Source organism: Dipteris shenzhenensis, chromosome 29 (genome assembly GCF_047967505.1).
Source record: "Dipteris shenzhenensis isolate YYH24624 ecotype China chromosome 29, Dip_SZ_1.0, whole genome shotgun sequence".
Lineage (NCBI taxonomy): Eukaryota > Viridiplantae > Streptophyta > Polypodiopsida > Gleicheniales > Dipteridaceae > Dipteris > Dipteris shenzhenensis.
In genome coordinates, this window is record NC_141624.1 from 19,715,869 (window position 1) to 19,737,414 (window position 21,546).

General features: G+C 41.7%; 1 protein-coding gene across 1 annotated transcript; it reads left to right on the forward strand.

The window, feature by feature from the left end:
* The first annotated feature begins 688 nt into the window (after nt 1-688).
* On the forward strand, nt 689-2,121 carry LOC147882548 (glutathione S-transferase F10-like). Its single transcript, XM_087400637.1, has 3 exons — nt 689-1,119; nt 1,367-1,415; nt 1,513-2,121. Exons 1-3 carry the CDS (start codon nt 964-966, stop codon nt 1,962-1,964), a joined length of 657 nt encoding a protein of 218 aa, XP_087256763.1. The 5' UTR covers nt 689-963; the 3' UTR covers nt 1,965-2,121.
* The last annotated feature ends 19,425 nt before the right edge of the window (nt 2,122-21,546 follow it).

The window sequence follows — 21,546 nt, forward strand, 5'->3', positions numbered from 1 at the left end:
AGTTTGAGGCGTCCTTGGGAAGCACGAGGTAAGGCTATAATTTAAAGGTTGAACTTTGAAGCATGTGGAGGCTCGTGCTTGGAAATTTGAGGCGTCCTTGGGAAGCACGAGGTAAGGCTATAATTTAAAGGTTGAACTTTGAAGCATGTGGAGGCTCCTGCTTGGAAGCGTGCCCAACACGCCTCTGCACAAACTTATTACAAAAGCATTCTCCTCGTTTGTCCCAAAGCGGGACTCTCGTTCGCCGACGAGATATGTATGTACTATGCTACCGATCAAATTTCTATTCAGGTAGAACTTTTGTCTCGATCACCGCGTAATTGCGCAACTGTGCAACGTGCCTGGTTGTACTACGTCACGCCTGCATTCTTTGAACCGCATTCTGATTTCAGCTATAAACGAATTACGAATGACGTAGAGGGCTCAGATGGCTTTTTTATATAGCTCACAAATAGTCTTCGTTCTTTGAGCGTTATTACACCCGATTTAACGGCGGAATCTTATGCAAGCCGTGGGAATGCGTTATTATAAGAGCTATCTGGCTCCATTGACTGCGCCAGCTACTGACCGGAGTGTGTTAATCAGGCTCCGGCGTATTTACTATTTCAAGTGGATGCCCTTCAATCTCTAAACAGCGAAAATGCACGTAAAGGGAGCATTTATGGGATGATGGCGTGTCAAGAGGAGCATCGAACGCCTTCCAAGTACCTACTGTGACACGGCCATGGCCTTAAGATCATACACAAGTACCCAAGGGCATTAGAACGACTTGTGAGCCGGTGCACTACTTGAAACTTCGCCTTGTCTGTCAGCTTGCTGCCCAATTCAGAAATTACACTCCGTCCTGAATTAGGCACTAAGATAGTTGCAATCGTATTGTGAAGTGTATGAGCGCTTCGTAACTTGAGAACTGGGATCCTTTGCTTGCTTATTAACCATCTGTGCTTTGAAATCTCCTCCACCATGTCTGCTTCTTCTGTCAAAGTCCATGGCACTGCCCGCTCTACTTGCGTCTTGCGTGTCCTTATGACTCTAGCTGAGAAGAAAGTAGATTCTGAGCTCGTTTCTGTCAACCTCCTGCGCGGCGAGCACAAGCAGCCCGAATATCTCGCTCTGCAGGTGTGCATACGTTTCGGAATGCAAGCTTTTGAAGTTTACACAGGCCTCCTTTGTCGCTATGTCTTTCCCTCAATATTGGTGCCGCTGTAGCATTTTTGGGACAATCTTTTGTCACTTTTATCAATCTTTTGCTACCGCGATAAAGCGGGCGCACAGTGCACTTGCACAGATTTTCACTACCTCCGATTTCTTATGTTTACCCTTCACTCTCTGGACGCTCTGATGCCGACTTGGAATAAAATTTCAGCCATTCGGAGTTGTTCCCGTCCTGCAAGACGAGAATGTCACGCTATTTGGTAATTCCTTTCCATTTGGCAATCTGGTGTTAAATCTCTCATTTTTTCTTTTTGCCGTGCTTCCCAGCTGAAAGAGGACCATTTTATATTTTGGCAGAGTCCAGGGCCATTATCAGATACGTAGCAGAAAAATACAAAGATGAAGGTCCCGCTTTATATGGCAGAACTCTGCAGGAGAGGGCTTTGGTCGAGCAGTGGTTAGAGGTAGAGTCACAAAACTATACTCCGGCCATTCAACCCATTGTCTTCCAGCTAATGGTTGCTCCGTTGAGAGGAATGGCCACGGATCACGCGATTGTGGAGGCCAGTATGGAGAAACTAGCAAAGGTGTTAGATATATATGAGGATCACCTAGGCAAGCATGATTTCCTAGCAGGAGATTTCTTCAGTCTCGCAGATTTAACACATATGCCACATACTCACTACCTCATCAACAGCACCGACAAGGGAGTAGTGTTTACTTCGAGAAAGAACCTTCATGCTTGGTGGGGAAGGATTTCATCGAGGCCTTCATGGAAGAAGGTGATAGCGCAGTCTCTCCAAAGCTAAAGGCAGCCTTGCGTATCCATAGATCTCATGGGACTGCCTGCACATCCTCTTGGAGCTCTCCTCAAGGTAAAGTTAAGGCCACCCTTAGACATAAAGAGTTGATGTCTAACTTCTTTTGTCACCTTGGTTCAATAAAATGTTTCATATCTTTACGTTCTTTCGAGTAACAGTTTCTGTATGCTATCATAAAGGTAAGCTTAATTTGGGGCTCTTCGAAGCTTGGGGCGCCATGAAGTTGCTTTGTGTTGGCATTTGGAATATTGCAGCCGTGGGGTGCGTTGGCAAGAGTGGAGCTTTTAATTCTAGTGTTGTAGATTCAAACTTACAAGCACCCACAATTTCTTTGTCGTTGCCAATAGCACTTTGTTTTGACTCTACTTGAAACCACATTGCCCTCAATTAATTCTTTACCACTCACTGTTGTTTCTTTTGCACGGAAAAAGAAACACACTCTTAAATGAAGTTTTGTTAGAAAGAACCATTAATATTTGCAATGCCTAATGTGGATATACTAAGCCAATTACTTTGGCTTATCTTGTTTTTCATCTCAAATGGAATGAATAAGAGGGTATGGAAAGGTCAAAATGTGGGTAATGAAAGGTGGTGGAGGCAAATGGCACAATCACCACACTTTGTTTCATAGAGATAATATAAGCCAATTGTTTTAAATTATTCTAAATTGCTACCATCAAAGCGGAGCATGTAGATCCCCCTCCCTCAGCTCCCGGTAGTTCCTTGGTCCCCCTACAACCCTCTCAATAAGGGGAAAATATTAAGAAGTGAGAGTATCTCTACCATTGGGTAATATATAATTCATAGCCACATTAATGTGCTTGAATTGACCCAATCTTAAGAATAGGGGAAGGGGGAATAGATATATGAAGGGACATTTCCCCCTTAGATATCATGTCAATGGACATTCCCTCCCTATAGACGAAGCGATGGAGTAGCATGATTGGAGGGAGTAAGTTTCCCTCAATATTATATCTAAGGCTTGCCTTGACGAGTAACATGACCCGTCCATGATGGGTTAGAGACCTGCTCTGTGAGATGCAAAGTTGGTATGATAGGTTACCATTAATTTTGGAGAATAAATTGATTAAGGATGTCTAGTTGGGAAATGTGATATTTCTAGCAGAATGTCTCTCTCTCTCTCTCTCTCTCTCTCTCTCTCTCTCTCTCTCTCTCTCTCTCTCTCTCTCTCTCTCTCTCTCTCTCCCACACTTGTGAAAATGATGAACTATATTTACATTTTTCAACATTTGTATGCTTTTTAAATGTTTTGATCAAATCCCAATGAAGCCATAGCATTGTTATGACCACGTGATATACATTAATTAAATGAAGTCATCAAATCTAATCAATTATTGCATTAATTTAACTTAAATTGATTTTTCATTTGGAGCTATAAAAATAGCTATATATATACTAATATATTTATTCTTAAAGAATGTTTATTTGAACAACCATATGCATTTATTGCAAGTGAACTTTTAAAATTGAAGAAGGACAATTTTGTTTTCAACAATTGTGTGTGAATTCACATAACCTCATGTATTGAAGTATGAAAGGACAATTTTGTTTTCAACAAGTGTGTGTGAATTCACATAACCTCATGTATTGAAGTATTAATAAAGATGTTGAACAATATTGTTGTGTTCAATGTGTATGATGATAGTGTTTGTACATGCACTTAGAAGTTATGTGTGGGCCTTGTGAATGAGTGCATGTATGTTTATGTATGGGCAAGTGTATGCATGTATGCATCTCTTTTCTTATGTGCTACTCAATATGGTTAAATATGTACTCGTATACATGTGTGCATGTGAATGTGCACCTTTGAATGCACATGGGTGAAATATGCACACCCATTCACATGAGTGTGTCAATTCCATCTGTCTTGCACCATGTCTCTATCTGTGTATACATCCATCCATACATACATATGCACATATGCGTACATACAAATAGTGTGTGTGTGTGTGTGTGTGAGAGAGAGAGAGAGAGAGAGAGCAACACACACACATGCATGCATGCACGCACACATGCGCACGTGCACACACATATTCACACACATATGCAGGCTTCTCTAAGATATCTATTTTCACAAACCATAGTATATGCCACAAAGAGGAGCCAAGAGCTTGATGCACCAATTGATTCTCTAATACAATTATGAAGAAGGATCTTGTATTGGAGCAACAAATAGCAATAACAATATGTGTGAGTGATATTACACTCTCAACATCAGAGATGCTACAAATGGTTACTAAGAGACACGAAAGTGGAATACAATAGTTAGAAACATAGATCAAGTTCATAAGCCAAACTCCTTAAGAAGAAGAAGAGACAACTATACATTCTAGGAGATAAAATATGCCATTAACAGAATCACCCACACATTCTAGCAGAGAGAGTAGTGACTAACACTATCCAACTGTGATAAACTAAATGTATTACAACTATTGAAGACGAAGAAAAGACAACCATATTTTAGCCTGACGGAGTATGCCACTAACACTCTTATCTTCGGTAAACAAAATTGATTGCAACCATTGAATATCTCTTATTTAATAGATAGAGAATCCACAACATTTAATAACCACTTTTATTTTAAAAAATAATGGCATTGAGAAAAATAGACAATTATTACCAAAAGTAATCCAAATTGATCCTTCAACATTATATACCATCATCAACATCAAAGTGACCTATCAATGCATGCCATTTGATGCTCACCTTGTCATTTACTACATGCACACTATTTACATATGTATGTACATGTATATATGAATATTTGTCTGTGTGAATGTTTGTGCACACGCATGGGCGTGCATATGGGTATGTTTATATGCATGCATATGTGTATGCATGCATGCATGCATGTATATATATGTGTGTTTGGGGGAGGGGTAGAGGTTTGAAGGTGGCAAGCAATAGGATCAATTCATAAAGGCCGCATGTGTCATTTCGTGGTAGTACCTTGTCACTTGCCCATGCACACTTTTGTTACATGTAGAGTCGTTTGATCCTCACAATGCTCAATATACTTGATTGATAGTTCACATTAGCCAAACATATGTATGATAAAAGATAAACCCACCCTATTGCCTTGTTGCCTCTCTCTCTCTCTCTCTCTCTCTCTCTCTCTCTCCCACTCCCATATTTAGCTTTGCAATAGGGTAGTACGTTTGCTAGAAAGGTTTGGCAAAAGGATGCCCTTAATAAATGGGCACTTTTTTTGTTTTCCCTTCTTGGGATGGAGATCCAAAAGTTTCCCCTTCTAAGTTGAACACCAACTAAATGTGCAAACTCCATAAAACAATCCTTTCTATGCACGTAGATCATTGACTCATATCACACAAAGCCATAATGGACTCTTCATAACCATTTTATACTTAGATTCAATACTTTATTTCACGAACTCATCACAATTTAACATATAGGACTAAAATCTTTGACTAAGATCCGTTATCTACACACGTGATCAATTCACACACACACACACACACACACACACACACATGAAGGCTTCACTAAAATATCTATTACACACACCACAACAAATGCCACAAAGAAGAGCGAAGATCAGCTCGATAAACCAATTGATTCCCTAATACCATAATGGAATAAGATCTTGTAGTGGAGCAACAAACAATAATAACAATGTGTGTAAGCGGTACTACACTCTCAAAGTTAGAGGTGCTTAAATGGTGACTGAGAGACACAAAAGTGGAATGTGTTGTCACATTGTCCCTCTATCATGCTACCCATTGCCCCTCTATGGACACTCCTTTCGAAGCATTCAACTGTTTGATGATAATGTGATGTTGCCCAATTGGAGAGGAATCTTAGGAGGCATGCCCTTTGGAGATTACTTGTGAGAGGGGTGTTTGGAGGTATACAAAAAGACTTTAGATGTATAGCTTCATCCATACACTCAAGAGCCCATGCAATTATATGAATCTTTGTAGACGCAAAGGCCCCCAAAACCAAGCAAACATGAAAATATAGATGTATGTTAGTTCTACAACGATGAATTCTTGGACATTTGAGATGGCTAGTTGGTTAATTTCTAAATTTGAGGTGGCTAATTGGCTAGTTGCTATTTGGAAATTAGTTTTTATCAAATTTTATTTGGTAGGGGTCATCTCCTCTAAGGGGACCCTTCTCTCTCTTAGAGTATCTAATTATCCTTTGCTCCTTTCGACAATGATGTCCCCCAATAAAAATAAAATTTGGAGCTGCACGAATGCCAAGGGTCCACAACAATGGTCTCACCTTTACTCCAAATGGGGTGGAAGAGGTCTACATGACCCACTTCATAAGTTGTGCTAGGTATGTTGAAGCATTGTGGAATAATCTAGTTTTATTAAGGGGCCCTAGGGATGAGGTTTGCTTTTCTCAAGCTAAGGAGGATAGCTCTCCGATTTTGGAAGGAGCTAGATTTCCAAGTGGCTGATAAGAGCCTCAACGTAGTGTAAATATTTTTGTGTGTTTAGTGATGGTTATCTAGTAGATTTTGGTGTTTTGCCACCTAATAATATTTTGGGGATGCATATACTACTTATTTTTCATCTTTACCTCTAATATATAAAATCAAAATAATGGTTAAAACAAATTTAAAAAACTATGGACTCAGCTTTGGAACTTGGAAATGCTAATCAAATTTTAGTTCAATGCTATGATTGATTCCTAGAAAGGAGCCCTTTCTCCAAGAAACGTTTTCCAAGTTAAAGCATTCATGCCAAACCTCACATTTACTGGAAGCTATTAATGAGGATGGAAAGGCTTTGCACTTGCATAGAACCTTAGCCACAAATGATTTTTAAATGATAAGGAAGTGGGCCTCTCATGCACCTTCAATAGAGCTATGCAATCTAGGCTACAAAGTTATAAAACTCAACTTTACTCTCTAAATTCTCCTACTATGCAACCTAGTCAATCATGATAGATTGTCCCAATGGATGGAGATATCTCCAGTTGCCTGCTTTGTCATTTTGGTATTGAACCTCCCTTTCATGTTTTCTTGAGATGTTAAAAAGTTCGACCAATTTAGGCGAAGATTAAATTATAGTTTGAGAGTGCTCAGGTTCCCCTCAGAGAAGGCAATGCACACAGAGTAGTAGGCTCCCCAACAAATCATTTGAATGGTAGCAATTGACATGTATGGAAAATTAGAAATAGCCTAGTTTTTGATAGGCTTGGACCTCATGTAGTGTGGTTCACTTGCATCGATTTTCTTCTTTCAAATGATTCTTGGTATAAAATCTATTTTTTGCAGATCAAGGATGGCTCTTCAAGTAAGAAAAGAAAAGAAAAAAAGGTCACATTGATGTCTCGAGTGGGGTGGGAGTAAAACTGTGCACTCAATGATATTAGACCCAAATAATACTTTCTATCAAGGAAAGATTTCTCATCACAAAATCTTATGCATAAGATCTCTTTTTCGAAGTGGGCCTCTCATGCACCTTCAGTAGAGCTGTGCAATCTAGGCTACAAAGTTATAAAACTCAACTTTGCTCTCTAAATTCTCCTACTATGCAACCTAGTCAATCATGATAGATTGTCCCAATGGATGGAGATATCTCCAGTTGCCTGCTTTGTCATTTTGGTATTGAACCTCCCTTTCATGTTTTCTTGAGATGTCAAAAAGTTCGACCAATTTAGGCGAAGATTAAATTATAGTTTGAGAGTGCTCAGGTTCCCCTCAGAGAAGGCAATGCACACAGAGTAGTAGGCTCCCCAATAAATCATTTGAATGGTAGTAATTGACATGTATGGAAAATTAGAAATAGCCTAGTTTTTGATAGGCTTGGTCCTCATGTAGTGTGGTTCACTTGCATCGATTTTCTTCTTTCAAATGATTCTTGGCATAAAATCTATTTTTTGCAGATCAAGGATGGCTCTTCAAGTAAGAAAAGAAAAGAAAAGAAAAGAAAAAAAGGTCACATTGATGTCTCGAGTGGGGTGGGAGTAAAACTGTGCACTCAATGATATTAGACCCAAACAATACTTTCTAGCAAGGAAAGATTTCTCATCACAAAATCTTATGCATAAGATCTTTTTTAATGATCTCTAATTTCTCACCATGATTTTTCAAGATGTTTTTTAAAAATCAATCTTAACTTTACAGAGAGGACATAAAGGTGAAACAGTTGGATTCCATTAAACATCCATTTTCTAATAGGAAATTCACCCAAAACTAACTTCCATAGATGAACATTGAGTCTAAAGGAAGGAGTAGAATTCCAAACTTATTTCATTCTACCTTCCCATACATATAAACTAACTTGAGGAGCATGAAGAATTCAAGGTTTTTGAACAATAAGTACAATCCAAGGAATTGAATAATCCTTCAAACCTAAAAGTGAACACTTAATGAAGAAGTTTGCCATTGCTGAATGCAAAATCCTTTGCAATCATGTGTATCCCTAAATATATAGCTGGTGTGGCCATTCGTCTCTAATTTTGTTCAAACTCCCTCTGCTCACCAGAAGATAAATGGTAGGAAATAGCAAGAGCTTCCATTATCAACCACTCACTTGTCCTTTGATCCCATATATGCTTCCATGTCTGAACAACTCTATTATTTAGCCTCTTGGCTAATCTTAAACTATCCTTAAGAGGTAGATTTCCATCCCTTAAGTCCCAATTGGACTGTCCTTAGACTGTCCTTAAGGTGTATATTTCCATCCCTAAGAAGCTCCCTTAAGAGGTAGCTTCTTAGACTATCCTTAAGAGGTAGATTTCCATCCCTTAAGTCCCGATTGGACAACCAAATGGATCTGCATCACCAAAGAGTGAAGGTAGTCCAACCCAATAGCATGTACTAAAATTGTCTTCCAAACTTGTACCAATCTAGTTACCAACTCAAACTATGGGAGGGATAATTGGGCAATGGAATGGATTGCCTAAGGTGAGAGGAAAGAGGGAATCTAGGAATAAATGAAGGGTGAAATTGAGGATGGTTGAAAGAGGGATAAGAACTTTAGAAGATAAGTGAAAGAGAAGTTATGATTGAGGAAGTAAAATGGGAGTGATCAAGGGTAAGGAAGAAAGACATGCTAGGGTGGAAAGGCCAATGAAAAGTGAGGGATCCACTCATACATCATCATGTGAAGGAGATGCATGCTCTCTTGCAATAGAGAGATCTATTTCACGAAGAAAACTTATTTCACCAATCAACACTTTTCAATTACCAGTCTCTTTGTGGCAACCCAATTAGCAGCCACTTTATGACAACCGTAAAAGAAACCGGCTAGCAATGTACCAAATGGCTCTATTGGCATGCTCTATGTGGTTCTAGCCATAATTCTGGGTCCATAGGATGGCTGTAGAAGCAGTTCCCTTTGTTAGAGCACACTTGCAAGTTGTTGTGGATTAGCTTTCAAGCTTGATGCTAATGCAACCGTAGTGCCAGTCTCTAAGCAGAAAGTGCAAGCCCCTGCAACCTCTTGCTATGTGAATTGTGACAAAAGTTATCTAGTTCATTCCATCCCCTAATTCTAGAATCTCCAAAAATGGCTAATAGCTTGTTGCCATATTTTAAGCCACACCATTATGGGAATCATCACTCAAACTTTGCCTCTCAAAGTTGTTGCCTTGATGGTTCTTGGAGCATTTGTCATCACAAAAACCTTGCCCTTTATCGATTGGTATTCTATGGCTCATCGCCATCACCATTTTCTTTACTTGAGGGCTAGGTAATCACGGTGCTTGCCAATTTGTCTCTTTGATTGAGAAAGATTCTTTGCGATTGGGTTACATCCTCATGTTCAACAAAGCTCTTTTGGCCTTGATTTCAAAGGTTGGGTAGAGAGAAACACTACAAGCTGTATCAAAGGATCTATTCTTAGCGAATGTTCGAAGGATGAAGGAAGCGGCAAGAAGAAATGGGAGAGGGAGAATTGAAGAGACACTTAATCGTTAGCAAGACATTGCAAAGAGACAAACATTTTATGTGTCATGGAAGCATAGGGCTAAGAAAGAAGCTCAAAATCGAGGTCAAGGCATCCTTCCCTTCCATGGACATCTTCACTCATATCAGAGAATCTTTGCCCCCCCCCCTCCCCCCCCTTTTAAGCTTGGAGAGCCTCCTTAGGAAAACTCTCTGCCCAAACTTATGGCTAGGTGCACTTGCTCAACATGACCTTGTTGTAAGCCATAATTCTAAAGCTCGTGGTCAATTGGACGCTCCAAGGCACTATGAATTCCCTAGCACATCTAAAGTCACTTTCATATGTTCTTGATCGGCCTTTTACCTCCTTGATTGCATGGTAGGCATGCACCCAAAAGATTGCATCATTCCTAGGATGAGTGCCTTGGAGATAAGCAATGACATTCGCTCTCTTCAAAGTCAGCATATTGGATCTTAGGGTAGATTTTTCTTGGGCTATTTGTCACCTATGTTTGGATTTGTTAGCAAATGATGACCATGTATGGAAGTCATGAGAGCCTTGGAAGGGGTGGGATGCTAAGAAGGAGCTTGTCGAGATGGATGACTATCAGTCTTTTACCCTCAGTCCAAGGTGGAAAGCAGCAACAACAGCTTGACATGGAAGGTCAAGGATGTGTTCTGGGAAGAGGCGGAGGGTCTCACAGTTGGGTCTCTCTTTACCTTCCTTAACAACTCAGTCATAGCTCACTCCTCTGTGCTCGACTTTCCTACGTTCCATGGTAGCTTCTCTTTGAGAAAATTCCAGTTGTGGATGTTTGAGGGCCTTCCTTCTGGTTGATTTCCACTCTGAGCATTTCCTCTCTCATGGATCATTATAGCTCCTTGCTTTGGAGCTTCAATGCTCGACCGTCCGAGCGTGCCTCCTCTGGTCAGTCGTTGATCTACACGTGTGTGTTGGAGGTTGCTTCTTGCAAGCTTACCTGAGTTTTTGTTGTGTGGGCCTCTCCAAACTCATTTGCTACCAACTCAGTCAAGAGTCTTGCTCGAGATCTTTCCAGCATAGCTGTAGCTCCACTCAGTAGTCTCTACTGCTTGCTCGTGACTACTCGAGATCTTGCCTCTACAATGGCTTGTATCATAGTTGGGGGCCTTGGAGAGATGCAAGGAGGGCCGGTTTCAGTTACGTCTCCTTTGAGTGCATCGCCACTTTCATTTATGTCTCCTTTAACAGCATCGCCAGCCTGCCAAAGTCGTGGAAACCCAAAAACCATTCACCTTAAGACTCAAGAACCGGGACTCGCGTTAATCAACCTCCAAGTGCACGATAACACACAACATTACTTGCGGCAGTGTACCCCTAGCATAATCCTTGCCCGTGACAGCTTTTTCTTGGATGGTTTGCCACAGCTTCTCCTTGGCGGTCACCCTCCTTAACGTCTATGAAAAGCTGTAGATAAATAGTACCGAGAAATGGATTAAGCTGTCGCATGCAACTTAGCATGGCTTTATGCTTCGCTCTCCTTCCCTTGCCTGTGTTCCTAATGTCTTTCCTTCAACTTGACGACAATGAAGCTCAATGTAGACTGTTTCTCAAGAATATGGAAAAATGGGAGGAAATTACTGGGCTATCATAAGTAAGTGCAGTACCTTCGAACAATTTGGTTTGCAGCCAGGCTATCATACGTTAGTGCAGATCTCTACTTCAATCGACAGTTTCTCTTCTTCATGTCCTACCTTGAAGAACCTAATGATCACAAAGCTCAATGTGCACTTTTTCTCAAGCATATAAACAACACGTAACCTAGCCTAGCCTGAGATCTGCACGGAGCTTAAATCGGGAAGCGGTTCCCTATTTCTTCTTTAGATTTCTGCCTCCCGTCCATGAGTTCGAACTCGCCTGGCTCAAGCTGGAAGTCTTGTTGTGCTGACAGGAGGAAAGTCCAAACCTGAAAGAGTCACTATGGAGCCTAATGTTTGGTTGACCAGTTCGAAGATTCCTCCTCCCCTTCAATGAACCCTCCAATCCATGAGCCGCAACCTGACTATGGCACGGGAAACAGTCAAACAATCAAATGCTAAGTATGAAAATCTACAGATTTCTCCGAAAAATAGCATACTTCGTGAAAGTTTAGTTGCTAAAACCCTGTTAAACATTAACCTTGACGCCTCATCGTAGACCGAAAGGAGGATCTTCTACCATGTCGCAAATTCAAGAAGCCACCTGAAGTAGCACCAACAATGATGAGGCCTCCCCCAATAGAAAAACTGTCTTCTATGGGCAAGGCCCAGATCTTGTGAGATTGTGTGCTTGCGGAGATTGGAGAGCTTGCATGTGAGATATAAATATAAATATAAATAAATAAATAAATATATATATATATATATAGAGAGAGAGAGAGAGAGAGAGAGAGAGTCTTGGAGGGGTGTGAGCTTGCGAGATTTGCTGAGCAAATGAATGTGAGAGTGAGTGAGAGAGAGAGAGAGATGAATGAGCCAAAGGGGCAGAGAGAGTCTTCGTGGGCAAAGAGCAAGGATTCAAAATGTAGTGTGCAAGCATTCAATACCTTCAAGCCTTTCCCACTCTCGAGTGCTCTCCACCATCTCTTTTCACACCAAGTGGTATTATCCTCTACATGACACGTGGCAAGGACTTGCCTCCCTCTCTCCTTAATATATAGTACGAGTAACTTGACCCGTCTACGACGGGCTAGAGACCCACTCCGTTGGGTCTCAAGGTGGGATCTTAGAAATACTTTAATTTAAAGAATTAAAATTTCAAGTTTCAAGAACCTCTCATTAGGGATGAAATTGTATATATATATATGTGTGTGTATGTGTGTGTGTGTGTGTATATGTGTGTGTGTGTGTACACACACACACACACACACACATACACACACACACACACACATACACACATATATAAATATAAATATATAGACTAAAAAAATAAAAATAAATGTTAAAATAAACATTAATATAAATCTTTAGTTATGCCCTCTCTCTATCTTTAGCCCAAAATTGCTCTCTCTCTCTCTCTACTCCCTATCACTCATAACCACTTAAATATAAAAGTTAATAATAGTGTATAATGAGATCCTTGAATTAAGCAAAAGAGATTACATAAATGTAATAAAAACTCAACAATTGTTGAGAGTCTTAGAGACCAAAACATTACAGCCAATGAGATAAAAGGTCAGTGAGAGCCTTAGAGGACAAAAGATTACATCCAGCCATTGTTGAGTGGTTATGAGCCTCATTGAGCAAGATAAAATTTGTATAACTCAATATTGCTGCCAGCCTAGTTTGTTGCATTAAAATTTTTTAGGGAGCCAATGGAGGAGAGGACGGAGAGCCAGAACTTAGATTACGGACCCCATAACAATACAAGAGTACTGTGTGACAAAACTGAGGCCTTCATCGATGTCTAGAGGGAACTCATACAACACAGCCATAAAGAGGCAAGAAGTGACCATATCATCTAAGGTGGTGACGTGCAGATACTGAGAAAATCACCTGGTGGAACGAAGGGTGTCTTCTAGAGCCAACATTTCTACTCCAGGTGAGTGCAACACAATGACCTTATATGAGAAGGCATATAACATTGGGATCATGTTGCATTGAGGGGTGGTAGTAGGCATGGTGAAGTGAGTAGTGGGAGCAGATGTGCAGGAGAGTTAAGTGATTAGAGTTGGAGGAGGGATTGTGGACCAAAGTAGAGCTTGGGCAGAGGAGAACTAGAAGAGGGTGTGTGGAGCAAAGTGGCAGAGTAGGGGATAGATGATAGCAACATAGTAAATGGTTAAATGCCATGGATCTTATATATTATAAAGTTTGAGCCACCGTGGCTGGAAGCCCGGAGGTCCAAGGTTCCATCCATATTAATTACAGGCCACCATAGTGGAATCGTAGGCACCACCCTAGATGGGATGGTAATCATGAAGCAGACACTCGTTGGTGGTAACTGGAAGGTGAGCACACCACTACATGGATTATGTACAACACACCTTATGGGTCCTCTTATGTGGAAGGGTGGCACATGGTCATGCCCTGCCACCTCAACCGTGGGCACCATGCACACCATATTTTATTATATTATTTCCACACATACAAGCACACACACATATGTATGCCTTTTAACTTGGTCAAATTTATATATAATAGTTCCCCCCCCAAGCAGGGAATGCACATCATTTCCATGTATGGGACCATCACGAACAAAGAAGGGCTTGAGATAACGCTTGTTGATCACCTTCTTGCCATATGGCTCCTGTAGAACCTGTACTTGTACAGACCCATTGCTATGTTCCTTGATGACTCTGTATGGAATGGTCCATAGTGGAAGGAACTTTTTATCCATTTGGTGGTCCAATCTATTATCAAAGCATAGCACAACATCCCCCTCAGCAAAGTGTCTTTCCTATCCCTTGCAAATCTTAGCATCCAAGTGGGCCTTTTGTTGGTTCTTTTGGATCTTTGTTTGATGTAGTGCAAGGTGTCGGGTTTCATCTAACTTCTCAAGTTGTACCAACTTGGCCTCTACATGTTCATCTTCTATCATCCTCTATTCTTGTGCCAATCTCAAGGCCACAATCTCTATCTCTAGTGGTAAAACTACCTCAGTACCATACACCAACTCAAAAGGAGTGTGACCTGTAGACGTTTTATGGGTGATGTTGTAAGCCCACATGGCTTCAGTGACCTTCTGATCCCACTGGCTCCTGTTCCCTGTGGCCATTTTTCCCATGGATTTACAAAGGAGGCCATTGGTCCACTCCGTTTGTCCCATGGATGCTGGATAATAGATGATAGAAGTGCGATGATCAATACCCATGCGATCCATGAGCAACTCTACTACTTCATTTAAGGATGGAATCCCATGGTTAGATACAATTTCAATGGGTGTCCCAAATCTTGTGCAAATACGTTCAAATATGACATTTGAAACTGCCTTACCATTTGCAGTGGGGAGGGTGATAGCTTCAGCCCACTTAGTGACATATTGAGTGGCTACCAAAAGATACTTCTTTTTGCAGGCAGTCATGGGCAGGGGCCCGACAAGATCTATCCCCCACTTCTGAAACGATGGATGGACATCATTGGATGATGTTGCCTAGGACGCAAATCCTTCCTACCAAAGAATTGGCATGGTTCACAAGTTTTGCAATACATACTGACATCCTTGAACAAGGTCAGCCAATAGTACCTAGCATGTAAAATCTTCTTAGTTGTATAGTCATCGTCATAGTGGCCTCCACAAAATCCATCATGATAATGCTTCAATACCTTAGGTACTTCATCTGCATCAATGGCTAGTCTTAGTACCCCATCCATGCCTTGACGGTACAACACCCCATCAAAGAGAGTGTAGTGCCTACTATATCCACGAATCTTCTTTCTCTCATAGTTAGTACTTTCTGGAGGAAAGGAGAAGGCGGTCAAAAATTTTTAGATACCACCATACCATGGATCCCCAACTTCTATGGCTGCTACAAGGGTTACATCAAGGCACTCCTCTAAATCAATCAAAGCATTCTTCAAGTTTGAATAACCCCCTTTTACAATTGTAAAAGAAAAATCATATTCTTGTAAAACTGCCAACCATTTGGCCAACCGACCCATGGGATTTGGTTATTAAAGAGCCTACTTTGCAAGACCATTGCTAGAGATTATAATGAAGGACTTTCCAGCCACATAATGCTTGAATTTCTCAATGCAAAATACCAAAGACAAGGCATACTTGTTAGCCTCAAAGTAGCATCATTCAGTTTCGAGCACTTGTTGAGAAGCAAATCGAACGGGATACATGAACTGATCCTCCCCTTGCTGGAGAAGAATACCTGCCAGAGTGTGCTCACCAAACCCGAGATTGATATAGAAAGTCTTTGACCAATCAGGATTGCGTAGAATGGGTTTTGAAGCTAGAGCACTCTTGATTTGTTCAAACCCATGATCACAATCCTCATCCCAAGATAAATCAACCCCATCTTTTAATAGCATAGGACTCATGGGTCGCATCAAAGTAGCATATTGATCAATGAAGCGGTGATAGTATCTTGCTAGATTGACAAATGAGCATACCTAACATTTGGTTATTGGCGGGGAGAGCTTGAGGATAGCTTCTACCTTCTTGGGGTCAGGCTTGATGCCCTCGGATGAAATAATATGTCCCAGTAACCTCCCTTGAGTGGCTCCGATGGTGTATTTATCAGGGTTGAGGCTGCCATTTGCATCATTAACCCTTTGGAAGGCCAACCTAACCTTCATGACGTGCTCCTTTCGTGCCGAGAATATACAGAAATCATCTAAAAACACCTCCAAGAAATCCCCCAAATAAGGAGCAAACACCATTTGCATAAATCTTTGAAAGGTAGCAGGAGCATTGGTGAGGCCAAATGGCATTACTTTGAATGCAAACGTCAACCAGGGTGTGGCAAATGTGGTTTTAATCACATCCTCCTTGGCAATTCTAATTTGATAAAACCCAGAGTAACCATCACAGAAAGTATACATCTCATGACCACTTACCTTCTCAAGAATGAGGTCTTGAAAGGGTAGAGGATGATGGTCCCTCTTGGTGGCTGCATTGAGCTTCTTATAATCGATGCAAACCCGCCACTTGTTGTTTTTCTTTGGAGTGACTACCACTAGTGAAACCCATCCAGTATTGTGGACTGGAACAATAAACCCAACTTCTACAAGCTTCTGCAACTTTGAGCGTAAAGCATCGATCTGTAGGGGCCCTAATCTCCGATACTTTTGAGCCAATGGCTTAGCATCAGGCTTCAGCTCTATCTTGTGTTCTATGGCAGTCACATGGCAAAGGTGGTGGTAGCTAGTTGCAAAGAGGTTAGGGAAAGCTTTGAACATTTCTAGGAACTCGTCTTTCTCACTCGGAGTGAGATTTGGGGAAAGCATAGATTCAAACTGTTACCTTTTCCATGGGTGGCAGGGTTGGAGACACCCCCATCATGTCAACTTCTTCCTCTGAGAACTCCTCCCCCCCATCTGAATCTTCCATTGGTTCAGACACCAAGGATGAGAGAGTATCACTGTCTTGCTCCTCTTCTTCTTCTGGTTCAGTGGCTCCTAACTGCATAACTGCACCGGGATCTTCTCCTTTGAAACACCAAAAGACATGTGTCTTCTTCCAATAGCTGACTGCATCACTCTTTCTCCACCACGGTCTCCCGAGTATGGCTGGGTAACTCCTGCCTGTATCCTCAATGTCCACTACATAGAAATTGACGGTGATGGTCAACCCATTGATAGGGATAGGCAAATCCTCAATGATTCCCAAGGTGGTGAGTCATCGACCATTTGCTAGCTTGATTCGAGTGGAGGAATGCCTTGTCATTTCAAATTCAACTTCTTCATGATATGGGGCACCATGATATTACATGCAGCTCCCCCATCAACACACACACTTTTGATATGGCAATTATCTATGATGACATCTATAGTATGCGGGTGCCAATCAACTTCTTCAGAGATAGAAGAAATCTCTCGTACCTTTCCCTTTTTCTTGCTCCTCCTTGTTGAGAACCCTTGCTGCAGCTCACGTCTCACCTTAGGGCTTAATGCTATGAGTTGAGGAAGCATGATGCTCAAAGACTGATGAGCAAAGATCCTGAATTCTAGAATAGTCTTCTTGCCCTGAGCCGATAGGGAAATCCAAGGGCAACCATTTTCTCCTGCAAGATCTTTTAGTCTTCTTTGTAGGTGGGTTTGCCATCTCAGCATCTGAGGGCTCTGAGAAGGATACCTTCTTTTTGGGGTAGCCCAGTCCACGATTTGTATAGGGGTCTGAGGTGGTATGACTTCTCTTCCCGAGGCAATGACCTCTACGTCAGAATCCTCGGTGCCTGATTCACTTAGAAGATTCACCCTTGGTATATTGGGACATTCGCTGTGATAATGACCCTTCTAGTGGCACTCATAGCACACAACATTGGCATGTTCTCTTGGAGGCTGATTGGCTTGATTTTTGATGCCCACCATCTCAAGCTAAAGATCATTCAGGGCCTTGTCTAGGTCATTGACTCTGAGTTATTTAGCAGGAGGGGCTGAGGGAGTAGGAAGAGGGGGGCTCGTGGGCGAGGCTGGGAAAATATGAGGTGGAGGTGATGGATACATCCCTAATGGGGGGTGGGGGTATGCCCTTGAGTTGGAACCCCCAAGTTGTTGTTGCAAGAATTGAGGGGGTTGTGGAGGGACAACTGTCTTCTTTGAAGCGGGGTCAGATTGAACTTTGTCAAACTTTTGAGCAATCTCTTGTGCTTGCACCATGGTCTCAAGATTCTCTCATTTAAGCTTGAGGTGGAATTCATCACTTGCTCCTACTACAAGGTAGCCCAGCACATGTGAGTCATTCCAGCTCAAAATCTGACATTGTCCTCCTGCGTGACAATTAAACAGTCCACGAGCACAATCGCTCGATCCACATATCGACACACCATCTCACCTTCCGACTGCTTCAAGTTTGCCACCTGTAGATATACATTCTCTGGCTCCTCTTCTTTGCCAAAATACTCGATCATAGCTGTTGTCAACTTCGGCTGACTTTGGTGAATGTCTTCAGTCTGCTTCTCATACCACACTTGCACCAAACCCTCTAGAAATGTGGGGAGAACCAACAACCATATATCTTCAGTAAGAAAGTTGAGAGAAACACAACGGCGCTTGAAGGCCATAAGATACTCATTTGAATTTTCTTCAACCCAACCATAGAACACAAGAATGTCAGCCATGCTTGGAAAATGGAAAAGAGAGGCAAAATGAGGATTATCTATTGGCAAACAATGGAAAGAGGTAGCTTGAACTAAAAATCAGGTGAAGATACATCCACAAAGCACACATAGGTAGGGTAGGGTGTGACTGGTGTTTTGTGAAATGTTATATAGGAAGAATCTTCAGCATAGAATAGCTCATAGACAATCTTAAAGGGACTAACCCTTATTGGGTCAAGGCATGATATTCCATCCATCTTTACAGGCGAGGATTAGAGACACAGCATTGCATGAGGTTATTCATCAAGGCAAACAAGAATGCCATGACAAATGTCAACAGTTGGAGAGCTTGCACATCACCTTTAGATTCTTCCAGTTCTTGTAGTCACCATGCTATTTCTTCAAGGGGTGTGCGGTTTGGCATCCTTCTTTTGAGCAATGTCCTTAAGGACCTTTCTGATGATGTTCCAAAGTCGGTAAACTCGCATCAAATATGCACAACACTTAGTTTCATGATGATCACCACCTTTGCATTCCTTACAAATGATCATCCTCATTCGTGGCTTGTGGCTTTGTTGGGGCGGTGCTTCCACTCGTTTCATGTGTGATTGAAGTACAAGCTTCACGTGCCAAGAAATCAGCCAACTAAATTTTGAGCTCAAGGGATATGTTGAATTTTTACCTCTTCAAATTGTTTGCAAAGTTCCAGTGCTTGTTGATGTCATGGAACCAAGCCTTTGCTCCGCACCTTCCACCTTCCACTAAATTGTTCACACACGAGTTGAGAATCTCCTCGCACCTCAAGTTGCTTGATATGATGTTCTTACACTTTTTGTAGCCCAAAAATAAGTGTTGAGTACTCAGCTTGGTTGCAAGTACTTGCAGGTGTAGACTTGCTATAACAATACACCTCACCCCCCAGTGAAGTGAGCTTCACACCCACACCAGCAGCCTTAGTCGAAGGTTTGTATGCCCTCAAATTGAAGGATTACACCAAAACTAAAATCCGGACATTTCAGGTTTCTCAGTAGTCCAAGACAGGTAGAAGGAGAGGGTGGGGAGAATTCAATACTTGAGCAAGACATTCAGAACCAAACAAACTTACTATCCTTTGTTGATAGTTTATCTTTTAACCAAAAAGATTACAAAATGAAGCTCAAAATGTGGCACAAAGGGTTGATTAGTACAAAGGGACTCCTTGGTTGAAACATTACCAACCATAGCCGAGCCCTGGAAACCTTTGTAGTGAGGTCGAGAAGAAATAATTCAAGATGATCTTATCCACAGGAATTTATAAGCAGATGCACCAAATCTCACCCCAAGCTTTTAGATCATCCCACCCTTGGAAGAATGTCACCCTTTTAATTACCTCTGATGCAACAAGTAGCTCGAGCACCGCACAATGAGTAGAATTGGAATCAAAGACCTCCCAGTGTATCACTAGTTCTTCACGTTGAACCATCCATGGTGTATCATCCCACCCATCATCTCGTCAAGCAATGCAATGTACAATCAGTTGTTGAAGATCGACATGAAGATCAAGAAAGCTCGCCAATTGGAAGCCGTAATGAGTGGAGGACTAAGCGCCAAATCCTTGAACCTGTCAAGAATTGACATAAATATCCTCCCTCCTCGTGTGGCGTGTGTACTTGAAAAATTTCAGAATTTGCAATCTAGCATGAGATATGAATGGAGCACATGAAGTGTACTTTTGCTTTTTACAGCAAGAGGAAACTCCTTGTGGTTAGAGAGTTACAATTCATGAGATTTCAACATATAAGCAATATCATGACATTTTGATCACTTCCTATTTGCTAGCCCATTGGTAAGTCTTCCTTTTGTGAATGGGGAGGTCTTGGGTTCAATTCCCACTCCTTAATGAAAGGAGAGGAGAGGAGAAGAGAAGAGAAAGAGAAGAACAAGGAGAGTATAAAGGAACGTGAGGTGTATTACATAATTTTTTTGAAACACACAGAGACCACGAGCTGGGGTTTTGTAGATGCGCGAGTATAGAGGAATGCGAGGTGTGTTACAAATTTTTTTTAAAACACATAGACATCGTGAGCTAGGGTTTTATAGATGTGCCAACTATGACAAGAAGACGCACAACACGAATGCACCTAGACCAAAAGATGCATGGTGTAAAGCGTGAATGCGCCCGCGACCAAAAGATGCACAGGAACCCAGAAGATGCGCAAATGCACCCACGACCAAAAGATGCGCAAGAACCTAGAAGATGCATGGATGCGGATGCACAAGTACCCAGAAGATGCACAGGAACTGTTAAATTACATGGCACAACGAAACAAGAATTGAACAAAGAATAGAGAGTACACAGAAAACTAGAGAGGAACAAACTTTTCCTTCAATACTGATGTAGTACAGATGATGGCTCCATCCACCCATGTGCTCCCACAGTGGAGCTTAGATGGTGATCTAGATAGATACTAGGTGAAGAGCTACTAGCTGGAAGATCTGATCTAATTAGAACTGATCTGATATAATGGACTAGGGAGGTCGCCTCTTTATAGCTATGAGGGTGGTAGTTGGATCAACGTAGTTGGTGGAGTCGACCAGTTGACCTAGTCAGTGGAGCTATTCCACCGACTAGTCGTCCATGGAATATTCCCTATACCATCGCCTCGGTGGCTCCCGCCCCCGAACCCCCACTAGGGGGGCTGCTGGCCCCTAGGCCCTAGCAAGAATAAGGGGCTACCACACAATCACCTTTCTACCATCACACAGTCTCTTTGATAGATCTCATCTAACATGCAAGTCAAAATCCATCCAGTGTCCCAGGCTCACACATGGCTTCTCCGCATATGGGGGCCTTACAACTTGAGCACCTTGGACCACTGGTGGTTACCAGGAGGGTGGGGCATTGAGCATATCTAACATGAACCACGAGTAGAAGACAAACAGACTGGAGGCAAAGAAACAGAGAACCACACAA

Coding starts and splice junctions, on each gene's coding strand:
- LOC147882548 (XM_087400637.1), top strand. CDS start 964: ATGTCTGCTTCTTCTGTCAAAGTCCATGGCACTGCCCGCTCTACTTGC. Junction 1,120..1,366: donor CCGAATATCTCGCTCTGCAG/GTGTGCATACGT, acceptor ATAAAATTTCAG/CCATTCGGAGTTGTTCCCGT. Junction 1,416..1,512: donor CGAGAATGTCACGCTATTTG/GTAATTCCTTTC, acceptor ATATTTTGGCAG/AGTCCAGGGCCATTATCAGA.